Raw genomic sequence first — 27,486 nt, 5'->3', positions numbered from 1 at the left:
CAAAAGATTGTGTCATACATAGCAACGGGGTCAACCCGGCCTCCTTACTAAGATGAACGTTTTTGTCTTTTCCTTACTCAGAGTTGCTCTCAGATCGGTCCCGAATCGCTTTTAAGCTAAGACTCCTACGTAAAAGTTTTTAAGCTAAATTAAGAGTTTTCTTAGAGGATTCTTAGAATCTTTATGAATACGGGCCCTGTAGTTTCAACCTAGGACACTTTCAGCTACATTCACAAGAGTTCATTTTTCATGGTCTCTTGGTTCCTTTGCTGAGTTTGTCTCCAAGCTCCTGGATCAGTTCAGCAAGTTCTTCAGTGGCCTGTGATTTTTCCTCCAGGAGCTCATAGCGGAGGCTGGAAATGTCCTGCTTGATTTCCTTCAACTCACCTGTGGAGAAGAGGCAATGCAAAAACAAGGGTTTGACCGGTTTCAAGAAAAACTTGGCTAAGAAATCAGTTTTTCAGCCTTGCATGCATGAAAACCTAGGAAAATCTCCAGAACAAAATTAGGAACCTTTAAAATAGCATACTAGGGGCACTTTAATACTTTATGGTTTATCGCTTGACGTGTATGTGATCTGGCATGTTAAACATAAGTCAGTAAAATATATTTTAGGGAAAAAATAAAACACAATGGATGAAGAAATTAGACAATAAAACGGATAAATCTTACCTTCATTGATCTCATCACTTTCACTGTCAATTTGGGCTTTCAGGACGTACCGCTTGATGAGACGCTTCATGAGTTTCTATGAGAGAAGGTTTAGAATAAGGTTTTCCCTGGGAAATATACAGGAACATTTTAGGATAATAAAGAAAATCAATTAGTAGGCTTACCTGATATCTTGTGGGGTGTTTGATGGGATTCCTAACTGTGAATCCCTCCTGTGCATGGCAAGGTCGAAACCGATGAAGCTGTAAATATATAAAAATGAAGAATGGCCTTTTCTTGATCAGAACAATTTGAAAAGCCTTGCTGATCTCTGACCTTAGACCGTGAATTGGCCATTCCCATGTCCTGCTGGCCGCTGTTGCTACGGACCCTGGCCTTGCATAAACTCACTAGGCATGCTTTGGTGCGCTGAGCCATGTAATAGAAGGATTTGGGGCTGGGCATTAGATTAAAGGGGGGTGGAAGAGTGCTGCCTTCATCAAAATAGGAGAGCCACAGCTTTGCACGAGCAAACTTCCATTCTACATCAGAATCCTCCTGTTCTCACACACAAAAATAACCATATCTATTATGACAAATGGTCCTTTTAAGTATTAATATTTGTTTGCAAAATACATTTGTCTCACCTCAATTTCCTGGTATGAGTGGTTAATCATGGCTATAAGCATATTAAGCAGGACCACCACCATTGTGACATTATAGACTCCATAAAGTATGTAACCAATGTTTTCAATGAACTTATGATCATACTTCAAGACCACAGAGATCACCTCAGACAAACCAAAGATGGACCAGAACAGCGTTTTAAAGCTTTCCTCTACCCTGAAACAGAGACATACATGCAAAATGACAAGGAAACTATTCACAAATAGTTCTTAAATTGCAACATAATTTACTAGCATTTATTCAAAACCTGTATGACTGTCTTTCATTGGTGGAACACAAAAAGAGGCATTTTTGAGATATCAAACATCAAAATTTAAGGGATTAATGTGAGAGTTGAGGGGAAGATTATCAGCTTAAATTTAACTTTTTCACACAAGCTATTTATACACTAACCATTCCAAAAGTTTGGAGTCTGTAAGATTTCTGTTGAAAGAAGTCTCTTTTGCTGACCAAGCCATTTGTTTTTTTTATACAGTAAAACAGTAATATTGTGAAATATTATTACAATTTAAGATGGCAGTTTTCTATTTAAATATATTATAAAAATGTAATTTATTCCTGTGATCAAAGCTGAATTTTCAGCATCATTGCTCCAGTCTTCAGTGTCACATGATCCTTCAGAATTCATTCTAATATGTTGATTTGATGCTCAAGAAATATTTCTTATTATTATCAATGTTGAAAACAGTTGTGCTGCTTAATATTTTTATGAAAACTGTGATAGTTTTTTAAAATTATTTGATGAATAAAACAGTTTATTTAAAATAAGATTTTAACACTATAACACTATAAATATGTTTTTTTTGTACCCTAGTGTTAATTTAATTTAAAAAAATAAAAAAAATTAAGTATTGACAGGCCCCAAACTTTTGAACTGTAGTGTATCTTTCAATAGACTTGGAACATAGTGCACAAGTAATATAGACACATTTTATTGTACTTTAATTATTTCTTTTATTTATGAATTAGCTTGGTCACAAAAGAGCAGCCTGAACATTCTGCAAAATATCTTCTTTTGTGTTCCACAGGAGAAATTTGTGAAACATTTTAATTTGTAACAACATGAGAGTGAGTAAATGACAGAATTTATCTTTTTTTGGTGAACTATTCCATTAGCAAATCTAAAATCATTTTCATTATTCTTTTATGGACTTACGTGGTAAAAGCAGGGTTGTATTTTGCTCCCAAGTAGTAGGAATACAAATTAAACATGCCGATCATAAAAGCGAGGAAGACCATGATGAATATGACCATGAATTTAAAAATATCTTTAACAGTGCGCCCAAGGGATATTTGTAAGGGTCCGAAGCTCTCGTTGGCTGGCAGAACGTAGGCGATACGAGAGAAACTGAGCACCACAGCGATGGAGTACAACCCTTCAGAGATGAGCTGAGGATCAGAGGGAAGCCACTTGTTCCTGGCTAAGAGAGAGGAAGCACTTTTTGGTGTTACCACTTGATGGCAGCATTATGTTTCATTTCAGACAGCTGCAAGAAAGTCTGCGCAACTTTTTTTTAGCATTTCATTGAGAACAGAAAGAAGACTTATGGTCTTATACTGGTATGTTACAGTTCGTTAGATTTTTATGTATTGAATAAACTTTTTTTTTTTGTGACATACCATAAGTGAAGTAGGCCACGTCTGCTGGTAATGAGGCATTGATCAAGTCTGCATTGGTCACATGCAAATCCACATACAGCTGTGCATGGGAGGCTCGCAGGAAAGCCATGAGCCGTGCAGTGAATGACGCCACGAAGACTGACAGCATGCCGAAGTCTAACACATTCCACAAATGCATTATGTACTCACGCGGCCCATCAGCCCAAACTTCCTTACACTCCGTCCAGATCATTCCTGTTCAGGGAAATCAAAGAAAAGGCATAAGGGAAATTCATCATGTTTATTGTCAAGCCCTACAACAGTTTTCTTTTAGGTGGTGGTCTGATAGAAACATGTAGTAGAGAGAACCTTAGCAAAAATTGTAAATCACTGTTTAATAAAAATTAGGAAAAAATTTAACTACGTATATTGATCAAGCTGACATCAAGCTATTTTTTTTTAATATTTTAAATGTTTAAATATACTATCATTCAAAAATTTGGGGTCAGTAAGATTTTTTAAAGAGAAATTACTACATTTATTCATGAAGCATGCATTAAATGGATCAAAACTGACAGTTAAGACATAATGTTACAAAAGATTTCTGAATATCCGTGGCTGTATTCACAAAGCATTTTATCTTACCACTAGGAGTACTCCTAAATCGCACTAAAAGATTTTAGCTAGGAGTTTTCTCTTAAAAGTTATTCACAACGCCTTTCAGACCTACTCTTAGTAAAGAAAAATGACAACTCCTAAACTAAGAGTGAGTCTTCGTTGCTATGGATGACGTCATTACTCATGCACGAGCTTGACTGAAGTGACCACCTTGATTGGCTGATGATTGTAACGTGGGAATGATTCCAAACACCTCCCCTACGATGATGAGTGACAGGTGACAGGTCTGAGAATGCGTGCGCTACACAAGTAGTGCGAAGGACGGAAGATGATGAATAACTGAATAAATAGCCTAAATGAATAAAGAGTAAGGCAAAACAAATAGCCTAGTAGCCTAATGAAACATATGGATTGATGCAATATCTTTGCAACATTATTGAATTAATCTGTCACTATATGCCTCTGCCTACATTTGCAAAGAGAAGAACATTTTAATTTGATTCACAATGAAACGTTACAATTAGTTTACATGCAATGAGTAGCCTAGTTTTGGTTGTTGTTGGTGGCATTATTGCATCCCTAGTTATGCCTGCAATGCAAAATTGTTTCCTCGCGATTGGAAGCTCCTGTAGCCGCCGCATACGCATTTCAAAACATCGCAACGTGAAATGCCACAAAAAGTGGTTTGTGAATAGGTCTTAGTTAGTTAGGAGTCCTCTCGACTTCTTTTAAGCTATCCCAGGCTTAGGTGCTACTTTTAGGGCTAAAATGCTTACTCTTAGTCAAAAAAATTAGGAGTCCTAAAGTTACGAGTGACACGCCCATTATTTTTAGGAGTTGCTCCTAAATTCGCCAGTTAGCAGCTACTTTTAGCCTTAAAATTCTTTGTGAATACGGCCCCAGATTTCAAAACATTCTGAAAAAAAAAATATGCATCACGGTTTCCACAAAAATATTAAGCAGCAGAACTGTTTTTAACATTTAAGATAATAATAAGAAATGTTTGTTTTTTAGCAGCAAATCAGCATATTAGAATGATTTCTGAAGGCTGTGTGACAGAGTACTGGAGTAAAGGCCCGTTCACACCTATAACGTAGTTATTATTGGTGTCAACAGGCCTTAATGATGCTGAAACTTCAGTTTTGCATCACAGGAATAAACTACGTTGTAAAATATACTGACCCATATGATTATCTATGATCTAACACTGATCTGCAGCTCATGCTTGACTGATGCTCACCTAGTACCCACTTCATTATCAACATCTCTGTCCAAGAGAACTGAGTGGTTTTGATGCGAAAGATTTGCCGCGGATGATCAGTGATGGTTTCGTTAGGAAGGTTTTTGACTCCTGCGAAGCGGTCAGAGGCATTGAGAACCAGAAGACCCAGGAAGAGGGTGAATGACACTGCGTGAGCTACAAACTTCATAAAGGGACTGCGGAGAACCTGGCCCACCTGGAGAAAAGATCAAATGCAGACAATTTTGTAACAATAGAAGAAAAGGGAAGCCTTCCCAATGTTATTAGATGAACTGAATCTGCATGAAGAGGATGATGTACCTTGCTGCAGGGCATAATCCAATATGCAATGGCAAGAAATGGCAAGCCCACCATCACTCCCAGCACTGTCCAACATTTCACACCGATTGACGTTTGCCTAAGGCCTGATAGATTCTCATACCACAGCGTCAGCAACTGCTGCTGGCAATTAGGATGAGCCACGAACTGTAGGAATATCATTGAATTAGACATTTCCTTGCAAGCACATGGGAAACCGTTCCACTTTAGCCTATAAATCATTACCAAGTACCTTTTTGACTTCGTACTTAATGGCCAGTTTGACCCGGCTAAGGCAGGGTCGGTGGTGTTCGCTCGGAGGGCTCTGGTCAACATCTCCGTTCAGAATGGCCTCCACTTCCTCTGTGTTTCTGCAGAGATCCAGAACGCCAACCACAAAGTCCTTACACTGCATGGAGAGTTTCCTATAGTCATTCTAAATCAAAACAGAGCCACAGTATTATGACTTCAGACAGGCTATTAATCACATGTAAAAAATAACTCACTCCAACTGGGATGATAATTGCATCTAGCAAACAGTGAACGCTCTGCTATGAAAGACAAAGATGTGCGCAACGCCTGAACATTCGCGAAAATCCCATGTCGCACCTCTAAATGGAAGTCTGATTGATGTTTGCATCGGATCTTCTCAAACAGAAATGTACCTAATGGAGGGCACCCAAGAGAAGCCCATCCTGCTAATTATAGCATTGCATTGTTTTACGAGAACAAACATTTTATGTGGAATTACAGAAGCGGAATCATTGACACGCCATTACAACTGTCGAAAGTGATCGTCTGTAAAGAAAAACGGTGATGAGAGAATAATAACGGGGTGATTACTGGAAGCTCTCGATGGAGCAGTTTCAATTAATAGCTCGCTTACCACAATAAGGGGGAAAACTGTCTGGATTTGAGAACTCCTGATTAGATATTTCCCCAGAGTGACTTTCAGTGAAGAAAGTCTCTCGTACATATTTAAATATAAAACAACACACATCGCCGAAGCGCGTGAAGCTCCCTGGAGGAACGTTTTCTTTTGGAAAAATGTTGTGTACTGAGATTCTACTGAACCAGAAACTGTCATCCAAAAGCCTCTAATTTATAATGAGGCTAATCTCAAGGGTGGGAAATTGGTTTTCGTGCAGAATATTCTGCTGGTCTATGAGCTGGAATGAGCATAGACGTTTCTCTCAGAGAGACGCAGCTCATCACAGGGCCATAAGCACACTCTTCACGATTGGACATTTCCTAGATTAACTGAGAAGCTGTTTAAAATGTGCTTTGAAATAATCATGAGAGCGCCTTAAAGGAGTTTGCATTACCCACAAAGAACATAATGATTCATAGCAGTGATTCAACTCATTGTACCCGCATCATAAGGGGGGATGTTGTCCCACGTCTTGTGACGAGAGGGGTCAATCAATCAATCAATCAATCAATCAATCAATTTTAGAAACAGTGTTGTCTATACAATACCATGCTTAGTTTATATCTCAAACAGAGAATTATTATAAATGGGTCTATAAATGTGAAAATATACAGCTGCCCTATTTTTATTTTAGGGGATCATCATGAAACCCTAATGTAGCCTACTCATTGAACCCATAAATATGTTTTAATAATTTAATAATTTTTAAAACATTTACCAAATTTTATAGATGTAGATTTTTATATTAATTCTAGTTGGAGACCACAAGATAAATCACTATTTTATTCTATTAACAGCCCTATGGCCCTATTTTAACGATCTCAAAAATCTAAAATGGGTTAGTTGAAGTAGCTACATTACTCATAGGTGTGGTTTGGGCGTAACGTGCAATAAACCAATCAGAGCGTCATCTCACATTCCCTTTAAAAGCAGGCGCGCTTGTTCCATTGCGGCTTGCTATTATAATGGCGGAATGTCTTGCCACTATTGGTCAAACAGGTTTGATACGTCATTACTACAATTAGCCTGAATAATTTGGGTAAATGTGTAAGCTAGATTTATGCCTATTTTTTCACATCTTCATGGACACCACAATGATTTCCCTCGTGTGGTAATATTTTTCCTTGTAATTATGTATGGTTTGCAAAACTGGGACCTGCTGCGTCTGTGTAGATGAGAGAAGCAAAGTGTGTGGGCATTGTGCACACGCTACATTATAATAAGCATTAAAACTGCTTAAAATGGCATCTGAATAACACGCCACTGACTTAAGACTAGGTTTTTCCTGGTCTGTGGTGGAATTGTTTTCTGAAACTGCAAAATAGCACCAGGGAACGTTTGCACCGGAACACGCCTCCTCTTTTCGCTGAACCGCCCCCGGAAGCGCAAGTTCATTCCCTAATTTACCAACGTGCGTCTGTGGAGGGAAAAGTCCGCTGTGCGTCGGGTGCAAAATAGGAATGATGCATGCGTCGGTGTACAAATTCAGTTGCGCTGGGTGCAAGATAGGGCCCCTAGTTTTTAATAAATAAAATCTTTTTCTTTTTTTAAAAGAGGGTCCAGGTCAAATTGACAGCTTCGAATAAATAAACAAATAATAAAAAAAGTTTAATTTTGAGATAAAAAGTCAAAATGATGACAAAGGCTTTATGCCGTAATTAACATTTTATCTTATAATGTTGATTTTGTGTTATAATTGTTTTTTAAGTATGGTGACAAACAGTTAAAATTTTGAGATAGAATTTATGACTTATGTCATAATACATAATTAAAATGGTATCATAATTATATGTGACCCTGGACCACAAAACCAGTCACATGGGTACATTTTTGGAAATTGAGATTTATACATGAATAAATGGATACATGAATAAATAAGCTTTCCATTGATGTATGGTTTGTTAGGATAGGACAATATTTGGCCGAGATCTGAGGGTGCAAAAAAATCAGAACATTGAGAAAATTGCCTTTAAAGTTGTGCATTTATGTTCGCGATTGTGCTGCATTCACTCACAAAAATAAATGTTTTATATATTTACGGTAGGAAATTTACAAAATATCTTCATGGAACATGATCTTTACTTAATATCCTAATGATTTTTGGCATAAAAGAAATATCGATAATTTTGACCCATGAAATGTATTTTTGGCTATTGGCAAATATACCCATGCGACTTATGACTGGTTTTGTGATCCAGGGTCACATATGATTTATATAAAAATATATTCCCAAAAAAAAAATATAAATGGGTCTGTATATGAAAATATTCAGATATATACTGCATTTTCTATTTAAGGGGATCATCACAAACTCCTAATGCAACCTACACATCCACATCTAATAATTCTGTCCTGGGCCCGTGAATTTGAGTGACCCCTGGATATGGTGTAAGTGTGCATCTCCTCACCTTAAACTCAGTCTCAATGTTGGCGAGTTGTGCCAACTCATTGCTGAGCTCCAGGGCTGTGAGCACAGGGTCTTCACTAGACAGTGACAGATAAGCAGCGCTGGCGAGGCCTTTGTAGGCGTTCATCCTTAATCGAGAGTGACTGAAAGAATCCTGCTTCTGTTTCTCCGCACACTCGCCGCACTTGCAGAAATAGTCGTGGGGTTTCTCAATGCGAGCCCCCTTCAGTAACAAGATGTGCACGATCTCGTACTCCTTGCAGTGGGCCGCCAGGATCATGGGCGTGATGTCCTGGGAGAAGCGAGTCCCGTCCTCATCGTACGCGTAGAAGTCGTCATCGCGTAGCTCTTGCTCCAGGGGACTCAGAGTCAGACGGAGGCCGCCTTCGAATGCCGGATGGGCCAGGATGGCCTCCACTATCCGCACGTAGCCCTTGCTAATGGCTAACAGCAGGGCATCACCCACTCGCGCCAGCCCCTCTTTCTTCAGCAACAGTTCAGTGACCTCCAAGTGCTCGTTTCCTACAGCAAGCTGCAATGCATTCTGGCCCATGTAGTCCACACAGTTTACATTCAGCGTCTTGGACTCTTCAAGCATCTTACGGACCACAGGGATGTTTCCGTACTCCGCGGCATCTAGGAAACGCTCCTCCTCTTCGGTCAGATTGGTGCCTCTCTCGCTGAACATGTACGCGGGGCCACGGACGGCCTGTCTGCGGCATTTCTCTCTCAGGGTGGTGTGTCTGCGCTGCATGGCCTCAAACCTGCAGAACCCAGAGAATGAGGTTGATCATAGGATTTGGTGAAACTACGAAACAAACTTGAATGCTTTGGGAGAAAATTGGTTTATGACACCAATTCATCTACAAGAATATCAGGTCCACTGGTTTTGGCCATTCAAAATTAGCAGTGTATTCTGACAGAATGCATTTTTAAAGCAAAAAATATATACAATTCCATTCAAAAGTATTGAAACTACATATCAACTAACTCTAATTAGAATATTGGTAGACTGTGGCCTGGTTTCACAGACAGGGCTTAGATTAAGCCAGGATTGGGCCTTTTTTTAATTAGGACATTTAAGTAGCTTTTATTAATGTGCCTTAGAAAAAAACATTACTGGTGTGCATCTTGAGACAAAACATTGGCACTGACATATTATAAGATATGTCAGAGCAAGTTGCTTTCAGTTAAAACAGCTCAAACATGCATTTTAGTCTGGGACTAGGCTTACCTTGTCTGTATTTGCAACTACATGTTGTCAACTTATTCTACTAACCCGAACCCTAACACCTAACACTAAACTAACAGTCTACTACAGTCACCTAATAAGCTAATGACTGACATAGTTGCATAGTTACTTATAGTTGGTAGAATGTCTAAAGTGGACCATTAAAATAGTGTTACCAAATATTTTAATGTTTTTAAAAGTCTCTTCTGCTCATCAGTGTTTATTTGATCAAAAATACAGTAACAAAAATTATATTGTGAAATATTATTACAATCTAGAATAAGTGTTTTCTATTTGAATATATGTTGTGATGCAAAGCTGCATTTTCAGCATCATTACTCCAGTCTTCAGTGTCACGTTACAGTATCTTTCAGAAATCATTCTAATATGCTGATGTTATGCTAAAGAAAAATTATTTCTTATTATTTCCCATTTTGAAAACAGTTGTGCTGCTTAATATTTTTGTGGAGATGGTGATTATTTTTTCCCCCCAAGATAAATAGATCAATGGAAAGTTCAGAAGAACAGAATTTGTTTGAAATATAAATCTTTTGTAACATTATAAATGTCCTTACTGTCCTTTTTTTTTATCAATTTAATACATCCTTGCCATGTTCATGATAAAGAAAATGGGAAATCTTAAAAAAATTTAGTTTTGCCAAGTTCTTTAAAAATTACAAAAAAAAATACTAAAAATGTAATCTGCTGTAACCATCAATAAAATAAAATTGTAATCATTAATTCCACAAATGTCAGGATTATGTTTAGTTTATGTCATGTTTCTCTTCATGGTTTCTGATCGAATTACGCACCTGTTCCTTGTTCTGTTCATTATTCCTGTGTGTATTTATGCTGCCTTCATGTGCTATTGGTATGATCGTAAATACTAGTTTCCTAGTTTAAAAAATGGACAAGAACGACCTCTCAAGTCAAAAAATTGTATGTAATGAGCTCGTAATCACGACTTCAGAAGTGGTAAGTAGAAAATGTCTGATAACACATGAAGGCAGCATTAAACTCTGAGTTATTTCTGTTCATTGTGTGTCATTTACATTACATAGTATTCTAAAACAGTACACTGTACAAAGTGATAGTTGACTTAACTTAAAAAAGTGAGGAAACCCATGCCGAGATTGTGAAGTGTGCATTTGATGGACAGTTTACTATCCCATGAGGCCACGGGAGAGGATTTATGAATGGAAGTGATGAGACGCAACTGACGCTGGTAGGTCACGTGATAGTAACAACATGGTGGAAATGATAAATCAAGACATCAAAGGCTAAAAAGAAGTATAAAAACAAATTGGAGTAGGACTTTGCAAATATGAACACCAAACAGGCTTTTCAGTGAATCTCTTAATGGACAAGCCTTTAAACAGACTATTTCTGTATCAGATCCTACCTTTCTATAGGTTCTATATTTCTATACCCGTTTTGATCCCTCAGTTTTTTCAGCAGAGTGTGATAGCCTTTTAGATTCTTTGCCATCTCAAGAGTTGGATTATGAGTCCCTTCTAACCAAGCAGGATGTCTATTTCCATCTTATTAAGTGCAAACCAAATAAGACTCCAGGGCCAGATGGAATTCAGGTCTTGAAAAACTGTGCCCTGGAATTAACCCCCATTCTTCATTCTCTTTTCCTTCGATCACTTCAACAATACTTCAATAATAATTTCATACGGAAAAACCTCCGTTGTTATTCCTGTCCCTAAAAAAATTCATTCATCCTCATCATCCGATTTTTTCATCACCCATTAACCTCTATCATAATTAAATCCTTTGAGAAAATGGTTCAAAACATTATGCTTCCATATGTTTCACCATTTTTGGATAGTCTCCAATTTGCATATAAGCAGAAGAGAGGTACGGAGGATACAGTAGCTTGTCTCTTGCACTGTGTACTTCAACACCAGGATATCCCTGGAAATTATGCCAGACTTCTTTTCATTGACTTCAGCTCCGCCTTTAATTCAATACAGCTTCATCAGTTAATCAAGAAACTACAGTGTCTGCAAGTTCCATCACCACTAATACACTGGGTTTATAATTCCCTTTCTAATAGACCACAAGTGGTAAAGGTGGACAAGGCATTATTGCCCACCATTGTTCTCAACACTGGCGCCCCTCAGGGGTATGTACGTAGCCCATTTCTTTATATTCCCTATACAAATGACTGTCACAGTCCAGTTACAACTACACATTACCTTAAATATGCAGATGATACAGCAATTATTGCACTGCTTAATAAGGACAACGATTATTTAATGTCCCACCACATATTTTTGTACATGGTGTGATGATAACTTTCTTCAGCTTAATATTTCAAAGTCTAAGGAACTAGTTTTTAGCTCCTCCAAAACACAGATCCATCCATCCATCCAGTACTATCATTAACGGAGAGATGGTTGTAAGGTTGGGGCATTTCACATATATTTGCATTACACTGGATAAGCATCTCAACTTGAGCCAGTTCATATGGTGCCATTTGTTTCTGTCATATGCTAATAGCTATCTATCTATCTATCTATCTATCTATCTATCTATCTATCTATCTATCTCGTCCGCATTTCATTACTATACATTCATACCATATAGACTATAGCTTTCTTTTTCCAAAGGTCGCGAAGTAAAACTTTTTATAAGCAGTGAAGCCATTTAAAAAAAATAATAATAATTACAATCTTAGAAATAATACACATTTATTCCGAACTATTTAATACGTTTTTTTATTTTATTATTTTAATTAACCTTTTTTTAAATTCTTAATGAAATAAGGACAGGTTAAAAACATGCTCAACACAGAGGTATATTTAAGTTATTGTGTCTAGGCTATTTGTCAAAGGAGATAAGAGATAAAATTAGTCACATGACTGACCCATAGTAGATAATGATAACGTATTGCTTTCTCCAAGTTTTACAGATCTCTTTGGGTCAACCACACACTGCATGGCTTTACAGTAACAGTACAGGACCATCAATTACAGTGACGGTCAATGAGATCAATGCAGATGTACTTCTAATTACACGCATCCTTTACTAGAGCTTAATCTCATTATAGGAACCACCTCTAAGAACAGATGTTCTTAACATCCTATTATAGTGTGATCTTTACCCATGACTTCATTCATTTTCTTTATTGAATTAACTGGAACTGCTTTGTAGTGTCCATTTTCAAAGCCTTCAAAGACTCTGAACTAAAATCGTAAGCAAGTTATTTTCAAACACAAGCCAGGTAGACAGCAAAGGATGAAATCTAATTTTATTGCATTTTTGCAAGAGCCTCGGCACAAATTGTACTCTGTAACGGATCACATTTGTGGGTGTCACTTGGAATAAAACTCATTCCTTGCTTCGCAACATGATAAATCAAACATTACGATTTTGTAGTGTGCAAAATGCCATTTTGTTCCATCTCTAAATCTTTACTGATCAGTTTTTGGAGCGCACAGGGGACAAAGAATTGTAAGCCTGCAAATGTATCTGTCAACAGCCCTGAAATTAAACGAGATTGAAATAAACAGGCTAAATTATTTATGTTTCAATATGGTCTGTGTGAACTGTGCCAATCCAATAACTGCAACGTTCATTCATGAGAAGGCCAAGGAGATTTCACTGCTCAGTGCTCTTTCACAACTCACTTTAATTTAGGAATCAACTTTGTCTCAGATGAATTTATAAAAATAGAAACAAGTGATACTGTAGACATAAATTAAGAAGAGTATGAACCTATAATATTAACTTAGATCAGGTCTTGAAAGTATCTGGTAAAATATATTATTTTTCAAAGTTTGAGGTGGGTAAGAATTTGTTATGCTTTTGAAAGTTGTCAATAAATCAGAATTTCATGCTGAAGAGTTGAGAATTAAAGGGATACTCTAAAGGGAGTTTTATGAACTCATGAATGCACATATTACAATTAGCCGAAAGCGATGGTTTTTAGTTGAAAAAGTTTAAAATACTAGAATTTTTTCTTACACACACACACACACACACACACACACACACACACACCTATCATTTCACTACAGAAGACAATGATTCATCAACAGGGGTTATATGGATATCCGTCGTATTTGTTTGCATTGTTTTTGAAGTGTCAACTCTGGGGGTCCCATACACTGACTCACAGAGATGGATTATTTTTCTAAAAATCTTTGTTTGTGTTCATCTGAAGAAAGACGACTGCATGGGACAGAGTAGAGTGCTAAGAGAATGGTAACACTTTATTTTTATGATCTCCTTTAAATATTCTGTTGACAATAAGTAACTTTGCAACTATGTAGAATAACTCTCATTAGAGTATTAGACTGACTGCTAAATATCTGCTAACTCTTTATTGTGATGGTCCTCCAACAGACATTCTGTACTAAGTAACTTTGCAACTTGTCAACTTATTATAACCCTACCAGTCTACTAATACTCTACTAACACTCTAATGACAGTTAGTAGACACGTGGTTCAATGTTACATATAGTCAACAGAATGGGTTAAAGGGACCATCAAAATAAAGTGAAAGTTTTAGGTGCTTAGCTGCAGTTTATGAGGTAGAACACATGAGGGGAAAAAAGGCCTTTGAACAAGAAAATAATAAATGAACTGCAAAATGCTAACTGAATCCAAACTCATGTAGATAAGACAATATTTTGAACATAGTCATTTTCAGAATTCCAGTCCAAATTGTGTTACGCATGATGACCACTGATCACGTGATGTGTTCTACTTACGAATAGTGCGAGCTGCTATCATGAGGATGCCAGTGATGGTGCGCAGGATAGTCCAGGTCATCATCGCTGTCGAATAACCTGTGCGCGTGATGGCCAAACTCGTGTTTGGATCCCTCAACTTCATGAATATCTGATAACTCTGACTTGGTGGGGTCGTTTTCTCCTCGCCTGTCTATCAGAGTACCAGGAAGAGTCCTGCACCTGTTTAACATGGGTACTTCAGGGCGACAGCAGGTGTCTGTATCGCTGTAGGGGAACTGTTCTCCGTGAGTGTCGGTCTCCGCTGAGGGGACAGCATCATCTCCCGCGGTGAGCGCGAGCGGTATAGTGCAGAGTGCAGCGTGAGATATGATGAACTGCTCCTTAGCATGCATATCGCGCTCGTCTCTATCACTCAGCATTTTAAAAGCAAAGAAACTGCTGATCAGCGAGAGGTCCGGTGTTGTGCCGGTCCATGTCTTGTTCTGCAACAAGTGTGACAGCCTGTCCCTCGCCTTTTTGTAAAATACGCGCTTTTTCTACTGGTTCTCCCTCGCCCACCCTTCAGGTTAACACCTCCCCCACCCTTCAGGTTAACACCTCCCACCATTTCAATACTATTCTTTTGTTTTAATTCATTAAAGGTAGGAGATATAATAATATAACATAATAATAATAATAATTATATATATATATATATATATAATATATATATATATATATATATATGTATGTGTGTGTGTGTGTGTGTGTGTGTGTGTGTATATATATATAAAATATTATATATATATATATATATATATATATATATATATATATATATATATATATATATTTATATAGCTTTTATGTTTTAATAATTATTCATTTAGATAAAAATTTTAATTAATTTGCATTAATTGAATTCATTTATTTATTTTAGAATATATATATATACACACATGAAGAGTTCAGATGCATAAGCCTAAGTGCCATCTGAAATTTTCTTCTAGAATGATCATTTTTATCAAGCTTGTATATTTAAGTTCAGTAATTTCACTTAAATGCCAATGAAAATTACCTATTTATTGTCATTAAAGTGAAATTACTGAACTTAAATATACGAGCTTGATAAAAATTATCATTCTAGAAGAAAATTTCAGATGGCACTTAGAGGCTTTTGAATCTGAACTCTTCATATATATATATATATATATACACACACACACACACACACACACACACACACACACACACACACACACACACACACACACACACACACACACACACACACACACACACACACACACACACACACACACACACGTATGCGTCGTCAATTATTCCTTACTTATAATATATATATTTTAATAGTTTTATTGTGTTATTGATAATAAATAATTCATAAAACAATTTAGTTTTAATTTATGAGATTTTTTTAATTAGTCGTTTGAAACTCACATTAGAGAGAACAATCATATGCATATTTGAACCTTTGAGCTATTGCGTGACAACTAGACCCGGTCTCATTGAAATCAACCCACAAATAGACTGATTCTAAACCCCTCCAGGCTAAATGCAGAGCAGCTGTTAGATGGACATCACCTGTTGAGGTGCTTTGATGCTCATCAAAGGCTTCATGGGAGTTCTTTCTCTGAGATCTGGCCCATCTCATCTCATACGACTCGCAAACTTAATTATGTGATGTCAGAGTTTTTCAATTCAAAGGGACAGAGATGAAGCCAACTGATGCTCAGAAATCTCAAAAGAAAAAAAGTGAAATCAATCTCTATGTAACAGTGTCCTAAAGGTTACAAATATAGTTAACATCCCATCAAATCATGTGGTAACCACAAATAATCTCAGAGACCAGGCCTGATCAATATTCTGAATAAGTCTGTTAAAGTCTTTACTCACAGTGCTGCTCACAATCTGAAGATTCTTCTGCAATTGGGGAAATAGAAGAGGTGTCAATCAGGGAAGAGATGTTGCAGTAGAATCTCTTTCTGCAGATGGAGGTGAGGTGAGATGAGATGAAGGCAGGTTATAAGGGGACATTTCTACTGTTTTAGTGGAAAGAATGGCAAACAGCGGGAGAGAAAGACAGAGAGTGTTTTATAACCTCACGACTGTAATCTTGTCACTGATAGATTTAATGCTGTCAGCTTCAACTGGATTTACACTGGAGTTCAACTGGGGAACTTTCTCTGTTGTTTATTTCAGTTTTTGAAATAGCTATACATTATCATAATATATTATGACATCTTTAAACGTTTCACTGTGTCTCCTTAATTTTTAAAAGTGTTGAAAAGTTACATTTGACAATTTGGGCTTGTTTCCTAGACTTTTCCCCTCTGTGAAAATCAAGAAAATTCTACTTTACAGTTTTTTTTTTCTTCAGTTTATACATTTATGATGGATGGATGGATGGATGTATGGATGGACGGACGGATGGACGGACAGATAGACAGATAGATAGCCATTCAAAAGTAATCTTTTAAGAATTTTTTTTTCATCCAATATTTTTTAATTGTTATAAAAGGTTGTAAGATTTATACTTCAAATAAAAGCTAAACGTTTGAACTTTCTTTTCATCAAAGGATCCTGGAAAAAATGTTTCACGGTCCACAAAAATATTGCTTTCAACATTAATTAAAAATGTTTTTGAGCACAAAATCTGCATATATAATATTTCCAATTTCGAAGTCAACTTTTGATTTTCCATTCAAATTCCTATATTTTCCTCTGACCTATACTGTAAATTAAAAATAATAATAACCTGAATAACAAAATTAGATAATGCATCTTGAATATCAGCAAATGTTTTCACTTATTTTAGGCATAGACTAAACTATATTATTTTATTTCTCTTATTATTATTATTATTATTATTTATTTTTGGTTTCCTGTCACCCTACTGAGTAGAAGAGGTGGAGAATGGATGGATGGATTTTTTTTTTTACTGTGTATTTTGAGGTTTGTTGTTAAACTAGGAATGATGTCCAATGGGACAAGGATTACTGATGCAACCATTGCCCAAGTGACACAATAATCCTTTCAGAGAGAAAAGAGAGAAAGCAAAGGTACAAAGATACACACACCTGTTCTTCCAAAAGGAGAGGGACAGACAAAAAAATCAGGCCAGGCACAAGCTGCAACTTCTATTAATATTTATACATCAATCTTCTGCACTCTAGCCTCCCAAAAACTTGTACATCAGGGGAGCGCAGCTATTTTGATTCAGCAACATTGCATGTTTAAATATAAATAAAACATGCCAGATGACCACTGCTGTGATGTTACTCACATGTGTGGTGGTTTCATCTATACCAACTCTGGCCGATTCAAATTCACAGAAGAATAGTAATTCTAGCAAAAAAGAGAAAAGACAAAGTGAAATAAAAAGCTGGATATGAGCGCATGACATAATGCTCTCTGAAATGCCAAATAAGAATTGCTTCCTCTCAGCAGCTGTTGAGTGAAAACCCATTAATGGCACACAGGGCCGTGCAGCAGCCTGGAGTAACCTGTCATTTTGCACAATGTTTACTTGCTGAGTCATTGCAGGAAGATTTTCTCATACAGCGGAAGCATATACTTTAAAATCAGCCGATGCAGACTCACATTAAATACCAGATGTACTGGGAATTGAAAAGGTCAATGGCACTGGATGATAATTACTATACAGAGTTTGGGATTATATGTCACCTGCCATTTTTGCTTTCACAATTCTGTTTAATTAGTAATTGTTTAGTTTGTTCCTAACTGTTTTACCATTTAAAATCAACTGAAAAACCTAAAATAAGATGTTTAATGGCAGGTTCCATTGTGACGACTTGCCCCATTGGTCTACACACAAAAGTTTCATTTGTTTGATCAAAAATGCAGTGAAAAATTGTAATATTGTGAAATATTGTTGCAGTTTAACATAAGTGTTTTCTATTTGAATATATTTTAAAATGTAATGTATTCCTCTGATGGCAAAGCTGAATTTTCAGCATCATTTGTCCAGTCTTCAGTGTCACATGATCCTTCGGAAATAATTTGAATATGCTGATTTGATGTCCGAGAAACATTTCTCATTATTATCAATGTTGAAAACAAGCGTGCTGCTTATTTTTGTGGAAACCATTATAGGCCTATTTTTTTCAGGATTATTTGAGAAAGATAAAAAGGACATTATTTATTTGAAGTATCTGACACTTTAAATCAATTTGAAAATGTTACTGTTCTGTGGTCTATTGGGTAAAAAAGGGTGGAAATGTTTATTACTTTTTTTTTTATCAATAGATTTTGTGAACATATAGTGACTTTCTAAAAATAAACGTACCCTGATAGGCTTTTCATCGGAGTAAAAAGTGTGACAACTATCCCCGATCTTCCTTATATTGTGTAACCTTTAGATAGTCATAAATAACAAATCATTATTAATCAGTCATCTTAAAACTCTTTTTAAATATGTATCTTCTGAGACAACACTGCCTCCCTCTGGTAGTTCTCATTAGTAGTTCCCAACAAGGGAAAAATAAATACCCTAATTTAAATGCGACCAATGACATGATTACCTGCATATGCAAATTAATTAACTCCAAATTACCATAGGGTAAAGAGTGAAATATGAGTCTGACCCACAGCTTTTGACCAAGATGAGCTCATTAATGTGGTATGTGCTCTTTGTGACTTTGATAACCTCTCCAACTGTGCCTGCAAATGAGTCCTCAACGCAGGACATGAAGGTATTTTACTTTTAAATGTAAAGAATGACGAATCCAGAGCATTCAATAACGTTTTGAAAATGTGAATGAATGATGAAAGTAATCGTTGATCACCTAAGGTCGACGCTTGTAATATTACCGGCGTTTGGCGCAATGAGCTGGGCTCCACGATGCGTGTGAAGGCGGAAGGGTCAGAGGTCAGAGGTGTGTATCAGACCGCAGTGGAGAGTATGAGCGGCGCCGCTGGGTTAGACCGCACAGCCCAAATCCTCGGGATAGTTGGTGATGGGGCTCAACCTACCGTGTCATTGTCCGTGCTGTGGGAGAGAGGTACAATGCACTTAAAGTAACCACACATTCCCTCAACAATATTTGGTTAGGGGTGACTGGTCAATGTAACATATAACGTTAGGGACTATAAGCAAATATGCTGCTGCATGGGTCAGCATCACATTCATGTGGTTTTAGGCTTTATTAATGTCCATACATACCCTTACCCTAAACCTAGCCTTAAAACAATGCAAGTGTTGGCATTATTCGGCAGAACAACGGCGACCGGAAGTAAACTGATGACGCTTTACTGCCCTAGCCAAGTAACCACAATAAAGATTGCGGCGTAACGGATCATTTAACAAAATACCAAAAGTTATTTAAAAAAGTAATTTTAAAAGCAAGATAATGGTTGCTTTTGGCATCAAATTATATAGAGATAGACTTCAATTAAAATATTTCATAACTATAAAATATAGCATTTAATTACTTGTCTAATCCGTTATATCAGCTGTTTTCCTGTAGTAGACTGTCACGAAGTAGCAGTTGAATTAAAGTAGCGCAATGACGCGCATGCGTAGTACAACGCCGTTGCCGTTCTATCTGCAAATGTTGTTTAAAGTCACTATTTTGTTTCGACTAACTCCAAGTTGTTGTTTTTGTTTTTTTGCGCTATAGGCCTATGTCTTCGACTTTGATATAGGCCTACTATTCCCATAGGCTATCTGCTACAAATGAATATTTTCATGAAGATGTAGCATAGCCTACTCTTTAAATGCATACAAAGATTCACCAGATTTAGTATTAATTTAATTTGTGGTAATCCCATTTACTTGAAAATGGCTACAAAAGTCATATTTCAGCTGGCAGATGTTGTCACCAACTTTCATACACCGGAGGTGTTATAGAATATTATAAACCTTTATTACTTATATTTAAATTCTCTAAACTAAAGGGCATGCAAATATGCATGTCTAAATATGCCAATTGTAATGTGGTGATAGACAATTTTTTGAGTTGAGTTGTCAGTTGTTAATCAAATAAAAAAAGTGTTAATATAAAAAGCTGAATGCATTCATTTTTGAAAGATAATAATAAAATAAAACCAATGAAATGCCACCACTTTTGTAGAATGGCTTACCATGGCAACCACACTAGGCTTTATGCCAAACTACCTTGCTTTTTCTTTATTTTGTCAAGACGCATGGTTACTTTTGAATGGACGTCATTGGGGAAAGCTTTTTGAAAGCATAATTATGCTGCAGTGCTACTGCATTTATCAGCAGTGCTTAAAAAGGCGACCCCTCGCTTCCTGCTGGTAAATGGTAATTTATTAGAAACTATGGTTTTATTTTATTTTTAAAACATTTTCTCTGTATAATTTTGAGTTTACTTTACATCCTATAATGATGTGGTGTTTTTGCATATTTGCAGGTTCATGTTCTGCTTGGGTTGGTCAGTGCTTCATTTTAGGTGACGGTGCTCAAGTGCTGAAAACTTTCTGGATGTTGCGCAGTGTAGCCGACAACTTGGCTGGTGACTGGGGAAGTACCAGGTAAGCTGTGTGTAAATTCAAGGATTTCTTTGAAATGTCTATTGAATGTCAATGACTCCATGTCTCCCTCTCTTTTTGTATTCTAGGTTGGGAGAAGATCTTTTTTTCAAGACTTCAATTTCAAATTAACTCCGTAATAGATTCAATGTCATTTAAATTCCTTAAAGGTGTTTTTTCAAGGAGCTTGAGCTTGTAGAGTTTAAACCTACTGAGACATTTAAAAGCCTTGTATAAAACCCTCAAGCTTAATAAAGACAGAACAAAAAAGAAACCACTAAATGGTTTGTGACAGTCTTTACACAGCCGATAATTCTTCACCTTTAGGCTGACATGTCTTGTTTGAGCTTTTAATACGAATTCTATACCAAGTGTTGTTGGGTATAAAAGTGATTTTAATATTAAAGTACTTAATTTGAGCTTAACATGCAGAGACTACTATACAAGTAAAACCATTCATAGGTTAATTTCCTTGAAGTGTAAAATGGCGCTGTGTTTGAGCCTCCCAACCAGGTCTACATAGCAATGTTGACACAATCAGTGGTGTGAATTTAGGGATTCTAGTGGTTCAGAAATGGAATTGAAAAATGCAGCACCAAACAGAATTGAGAAATTGGCTTCCCAATTCCCAAGCACTCCACCGGCTCCCTTCGGCCACCGAAACCTCCAACTTCTCTGCAGGTAGTCTAGTTCAGTTTAAATTATGCATGATCTTGTCATTTCAGTTAAAAATGCTGCTTGGAGATGGGGAAACTAGAGTAAAAAAAAAATCATCCAGTTTACACAGTGGGAGAATATATGATGACCTGCACTACTGTTCAGTTTTTCCAACCTAGTCTCTACAGGCCACCTTAACTGATCTAACCTGAGCTGGACGTTTCATCCAGCAGCTTCAGGATTTAAGGTGGTTACATAATCCATTTGATTAAAATTAAATGAATGCCGAGACTTTAGGTGATGCCAACTTTGGTTCGACATGCACACTATCAAATATTATCTTCAAATTGTAAGAATGTGATCCCAATCTGTATTCATTGCCTAACATGATAGTAACAGTGCAGATAAGTCTTTGGCAGGGCAAGAATGGTTCTTATGTTTTCTTCAAATAATTACACAAACTATAAATGTATGTATGCACGCCATACAAATAAACTCAACAATTTTTAATTTTTTTTTATCTTTTAAAACCAAGTATACACAGCAGCATTATGGTTTGAGTGTCTTGCTGTTAATTTATTATTCCCTAAGCTTGATATTCACAATTTTATTGCCTTATGCATGTTTGGACATTGTGATAATGAGGATTGAGTAACTTTTAATGGCCTAATAAACTAATTTCTACACACTTTTGTTTCTCTTTCACATTCTGTGAACGTTCTGCAGCCTATTAGTCAAGATCTCTAAGGCCTTGGGTGTAGCGCATGGCTTAATACAGCTATCAGTGCACTCCCATTGAGAACAGCATGCTTCAGGTGATGTGCTCTGATGAAACTATTGCTATATATACCCACAAAATAGGCGGATTTTTAACTGCAGTTGGTATGTACAATGCATTTAGTTGAATAAGTCCCAAAAGGGGCCTAATGTAACCAATTAATCATTGAATTCTTCAGGCAGGAGACTTCATGAGCATTTTAAGTACACAGGTTCTTTGGTGGCTGGTTATAGATGAGATATGCCAGATAGTAAGGCACGCACATTCAATTTCAGAAGGATCTTATGAGTATCAGTAAGGTACGCTAAATAAACTATTGGTGATGGTAACAGTGCAAATGAGTCTGTGGTAGGGCAAGAATGATTCTTAAAATCTTTTGTTTAAATAATTACACAAGCTAGGTCACAAATCTTGTTGTGCATCTGCGCTAAAATGAAATAATGGGTCAATGCATTTATAATAAATTATGTTGTTTACACACACCAGTTCTTTTGTGTTAGTGCTGTAATGTTATTTATTTGTCTTAAAAACTTGAGATGGACCAAAATTAAAATTGTAGCTGGTAATTATTCAAATAAATTGCTATGGCCAATAATAAAATTCATTAATATTTTGTCCAAAAAAAAAAAAGTAAGTGCTAAAGTTAACTTGTTCCCTGCCATTGAAGGGATTTTCCGTCATTTATGACACAATGCTGCCTAGCCATTGACGTAACTTCCGGCAAACCATGTTTTCAATGTTATGCAGTACAGAATCTCTGGATCAAAACACAGGAGAAGAAGCAGAAACGGAGGCATAGGCCGTGTACGAAATTGCCCCCATACCCTTAAATAGGGCACCATTTGAAGGGACAGCCATTTGTAGCGGTGTCCAAAACCACAGTGGATGTTATCAAGTGCACTAGTGCTGCACGATTAATCGTATCGCAATCGCGATGTCAAGCCTACGCGATTATATGACGCAAAATGCTGCGATTTTATATTAAATAAACAAATTAGCGCCGTTAACGCACTTATTAATGCAAATGCTTTTAAACCATTCATGCGCTATAAGACATAAAAGAACGAGCTGCCTGTGAATGTCCTCCTCCTGACACACACACACACACACACACACACACACAGATAGACGCGCGCCAGTATCAAGTTCTCTTTCACACATGTATGCCAAAATGAACGCGCTGCCTGTGAATGTCCTGACTGTGACAGACAGAAAGGCTTACGCTAATATCGTGCGTGCGCACAATACAGCATGACAGAATACAGTTCTCTTACGAGAGGTTCTCTCGTATTGCGTAAGTTAGCTTACGCTACGGGAAAGTCATCTTTTCTCGAGATCTGAAGCCAAAAAATTATCCTTAATTTTTATAATTTTGTCAACGCAGTGCAGCAGCACACAGACCTAGGGCAGGCTTACTAGCGTGCCCTGCGGCTGCCCTGCGGCAACTGCAGCAGCCTATCGCTGAGCTTTATACGTGACGTCACGTCACGTCCAATGAGCGTGCTTGGCACGCCTCATGCGTCACAGCCCGCGAAAGAGGGGGTGTGGCTTAGCGTATACAAGCGAGGCTCAGAGGCTGCTTCACTGTTTTCTGTCTCTTCAGCGATGCTCTCCGCATCGCTGGACTCTGAGGAAGCCGCCGCCGTTGAAACAAGCGACCAGCACGCCGAGGATATCAGCCTGAGGAAGCCGGCCGTCTTCGCCGCCTTCAGCCTTCCCTGCCTGCTCCGCTATCCGGCGGATTATATCCTTCTTTGCTCTGTGTTGTGTGTGTTTGTGTGTTCGCCCCGCGACACACTGCATCTAAAAGAGCGCGAGGCGTTGTTGCAAATGCCTCGCTCCTCCTGTGGCTCGTGCAGAGCCCCGCTCAGCGACAGCGACCGCCATGTGATCTGCGCTCTCTGCCTGGGCCTCGACCACGCAGCCCCCGCCCTTAGCTTCGGGCGGCTGCGAACTCTCCGAGGAGATGCCGATGTCGACCCTGCGGGCTCGACTCGCCTTGTTGGACCCTCCTCCTGCCTCTCCGTCTGCCTCCGCCGTGCCGCATAAAGAAGAAACGCCGCGCTCAGAGGCCTCCGGAGCCGGATGCAGTAGCTGAGCGCTCGCCGGAGCCCCTCCCACGAGCCTCGCTATCTCCTTCTCCCCCCCACCTCCCGACGCGCAGCGGCCGGCTTTCGCCCGCACTGCCGTCGCCTCAGGGGATGAAGCAGACAACGCTGCTATCATAGACATACCCCCCTCTGTCAAGCCGCGCAAACGGCGCCGCTCACAAGGGATGTCAGAAACGGACGGTCTCGGGCTAAAGCTTCCTTTACGTTACAAGAAAGCTTGAACACTAGGTGTCATAAGTGTAGAAAATGTGCCCACACCCTCGTGCTCACTGCTACACACAAACACGGTTCCCCTGGTAACGCGCTCAGAGTGCACTCTCATAAAGCGGGCACGCGCTGCTCGAGTGATAAGCGTAGAGAATGTGTCCACGACTCTGTGCCCACACCTACCCACTGCCCGCTCTGCCACACAGTTACCCCGGGTTGCAGACCCTCTAAAGCGCTCAAACACTGGCCATGTGACAAATGTAAGCCCTGCGCCCGCTCACGAGTGCGCGCACTTACTAACAAACACGATACCCCTCATGCCGCTCTCGCGACAGGGGTTTTTAACAGCGAAATGTGCCCCATCCATAAAGATCGAGCCGTCATACGCTGTACAGCCAGTCACTACTGTCTACCAGCCCCCGTGTTCAAGCACGCCCCATCTTCTCTGATACAGGTTCCCCATCTCGCGCAGTGCGGCGATCTGAACCCAGAGACCATTCGACCCCTAGCTATGCGTGCGGAAGCATGGGAAGCTATCCAGGGCATGTCAGAATGGGTGCTGAACACTATAGAACACGGCTATTCGCTTCAATTCGCTCACCGTCCCCCGCGCTTTTTAGCACGGACGGAGACAAGAGTGAATTCAGAAGCAGCGCATCTGCTTCATGCAGAAAATAGCAAAGCTGCTGCACAAAGGGGCTATAGAACAGGTCCATCCTTCTCTGAGCGAGTCAGGCTTTTACAGCCGTTGCTTCCTCGTACCCAAGAAGGACGGCGCGCTAAGACCTATTTTAGATCTGAGACATTTGAACAAAGGCCTCATGAGACGGCCGTTCAAAATGATCACAACCAGACAAATCCTCGCGCAAATTCGCCCAGGAGACTGGTTTATCTCTCTCGATCTGAAGGGCGCGTACTTTCAGATCCAGATAACACCCCGTCACAGGCCATTCTTGAGATTCGCCTTCGACGGTCAGGTATATCAATACACAGTCCTGCCGTTCGGCCTTTCTTTGGCACCCCGTACATTTACGAAGTGCATGGACACGGCTCTCGCTCCCCTCAGAAGACGGGGAATGCGTATACTGAACTATCTGGACGACTGGCTTATTCTGGCGCAGTCTGAGACAGAGCTTGTGTCTCACAGAACAGTGCTTCTCAGCCACTTGGAAAACCTGGGTCTCTCGGTTAACTGGACCAAGAGCTCATTATCGCCCCGCCAGTCAATCTCCTTCTTGGGATAGAACTGGACTCGGTGGCTATGACGGCCAGATTATCGGAGCAGCACGCGCGCCGCATACGTCATCTCGCCGCATCCTTCCAGGTGGGCAGCCAGGCTCCGCTGAGGACATTCCAGCGAATCCTGGGGCATATGGCCTCAGCTGCAGCAGTGCTTCAGCTGGGCTTACTGCGCATGCGCCCGCTTCAACGCTGGCTGAAAGCGCGCGTGCCTCACCGAGCCTGGGCGGCCGGCGACTCGCGAGTCAGGGTGAATCAAGGCTGCATTTCAGCCCTACAGCCCTGGCTGGCAGCCGAATGGTATCGCACGGGAGTGACAATGGGAGCGATCTCGCACCGGAAGGTTGTCTCGACAGATGCTTCCAACCAAGGTTGGGGAGCGCTCTTCGAAGGCAGACCGGTCTATGGCCGCTGGTCAGACCAGGAGAATCTCCTTCACATAAACTGTCTAGAGATGCTCGCGGTCGAGAAAGCGCTCAGGCACTTCCTCCCAGTCCTCCAAGGTCACCATGTTCTAGTCAGCACGGACAATACATCAGTAGTGGCCTACGTGAACCGCCAGTGCGGCGTCAGATCCAAAATGCTCTGCACCCTGGCGGAACGCTTCCTCGTGTGGGCTCAGCACTCACTGCGCTCGCTGAGAGCCGCGCATGTGCCTGGGCACCTGAACGAGGGTCCCGACGGACTGTCCAGGGACAATGTTCCCCCTGGGGAGTGGTCCTTGCATCCCCAAACAGTCCAGTCACTGTGGCGCCGTTTCGGCAAAGCGAAAGTCGACCTCTTTGCGTCAAAAGACAACGCTCACTGCCCAAAGTTCTTTACGAAGAACGAGGACGCGCTGGCCCTGACCTGGCCCAGCGGCCCACTAAATGCCTTCCCGCCGGTCTCTCTGTTGCCACAAGTCATCAGGAGAACCAGGGAAGCGCGCCACATGGTGCTCCTCATAGCCCTGTACTGGGAGAACCAGACTTGGTTCCCGGAGCTAATACAGCTGGCAGACACAGTCCCCTGGCCGATTCCGGCGAGAAGAGACCTCTCTCAAGCCCGCGGCTCGATCTGGCATCCCCATCCAGAGTGCTGGTCTCTGCCTGCATGGAGACTCAACGGATACCCGTTGACCTGCCAGAAGGGGTTGTGAACACGATCACCCAGTCTAGAGCCCCCGCTACGAGGCGGCTCTACACGTCTAAATGGTCTGTGTTTAAAAGTGGTGCACTGCCAAGGGGCTGGATCCACAAGCATGTGGGGTATCGCAGATATTGGTTTTCCTTCAAGAGCTGCTGGACACGGGCAGGTCCCCTTCCACGCTCAAAGTCTATGTTGCGGCCATCTCAGCTTTTGCCGGTTCGGCGCTGGGCCGCACATTAGGAAGGAACGAGTTCGTCACCCTCTTCCTTAGGGGAGCCAGGAGGATGAACCCCCCGCGACCCCCCCTCGGTTCCTATGTGGGACCTTTCGCTGGTCCTAGAGGCCCTGAAAGCGCATCCCGTTGAACCCATAGAAACTGTGGAAATGAAATACCTCACGCTCAAAACCGCTTTTCTGATAGCTCTGTCTTCAGTCAAACGTGTGGGAGACCTTCACGCGTTA

At 39.7% G+C, this 27,486-nt stretch overlaps 2 protein-coding genes across 2 annotated transcripts; one reads left to right on the top strand and one right to left on the bottom strand.

Moving 5' to 3' along the window:
- Positions 1-201: 201 nt before the first annotated feature.
- trpc7a (transient receptor potential cation channel, subfamily C, member 7a) lies at positions 202-14,901 on the bottom strand. Its single transcript, XM_082158506.1, has 12 exons — positions 14,407-14,901; positions 8,453-9,215; positions 5,367-5,549; positions 5,117-5,281; positions 4,796-5,012; positions 2,959-3,192; positions 2,495-2,759; positions 1,299-1,494; positions 988-1,209; positions 837-914; positions 673-748; positions 202-387 (listed from the first exon to the last, which is right to left on the bottom strand). Exons 1-12 carry the CDS (start codon positions 14,805-14,807, stop codon positions 248-250), a joined length of 2,940 nt encoding a protein of 979 aa, XP_082014632.1. The 5' UTR covers positions 14,808-14,901; the 3' UTR covers positions 202-247.
- Positions 14,902-19,004: 4,103 nt separating this feature from the next.
- On the top strand, positions 19,005-21,175 carry avd (avidin). Its single transcript, XM_082157083.1, has 4 exons — positions 19,005-19,103; positions 19,202-19,412; positions 20,787-20,907; positions 20,994-21,175. The coding sequence occupies exons 1-4, from the start codon at positions 19,014-19,016 to the stop codon at positions 21,034-21,036; spliced, it is 465 nt and encodes a 154-aa protein (XP_082013209.1). The 5' UTR covers positions 19,005-19,013; the 3' UTR covers positions 21,037-21,175.
- Positions 21,176-27,486: the final 6,311 nt, after the last annotated feature.

The sequence above is a fragment of the Leuciscus leuciscus genome (assembly GCF_965113295.1).
Source record: "Leuciscus leuciscus genome assembly, chromosome: 24".
Taxonomy (NCBI): Eukaryota; Metazoa; Chordata; class Actinopteri; order Cypriniformes; family Leuciscidae; genus Leuciscus; species Leuciscus leuciscus.
The sequence above is the reverse complement of the archived record's forward strand: the minus strand, read 5'-3'. Positions and strand labels throughout refer to the sequence as shown.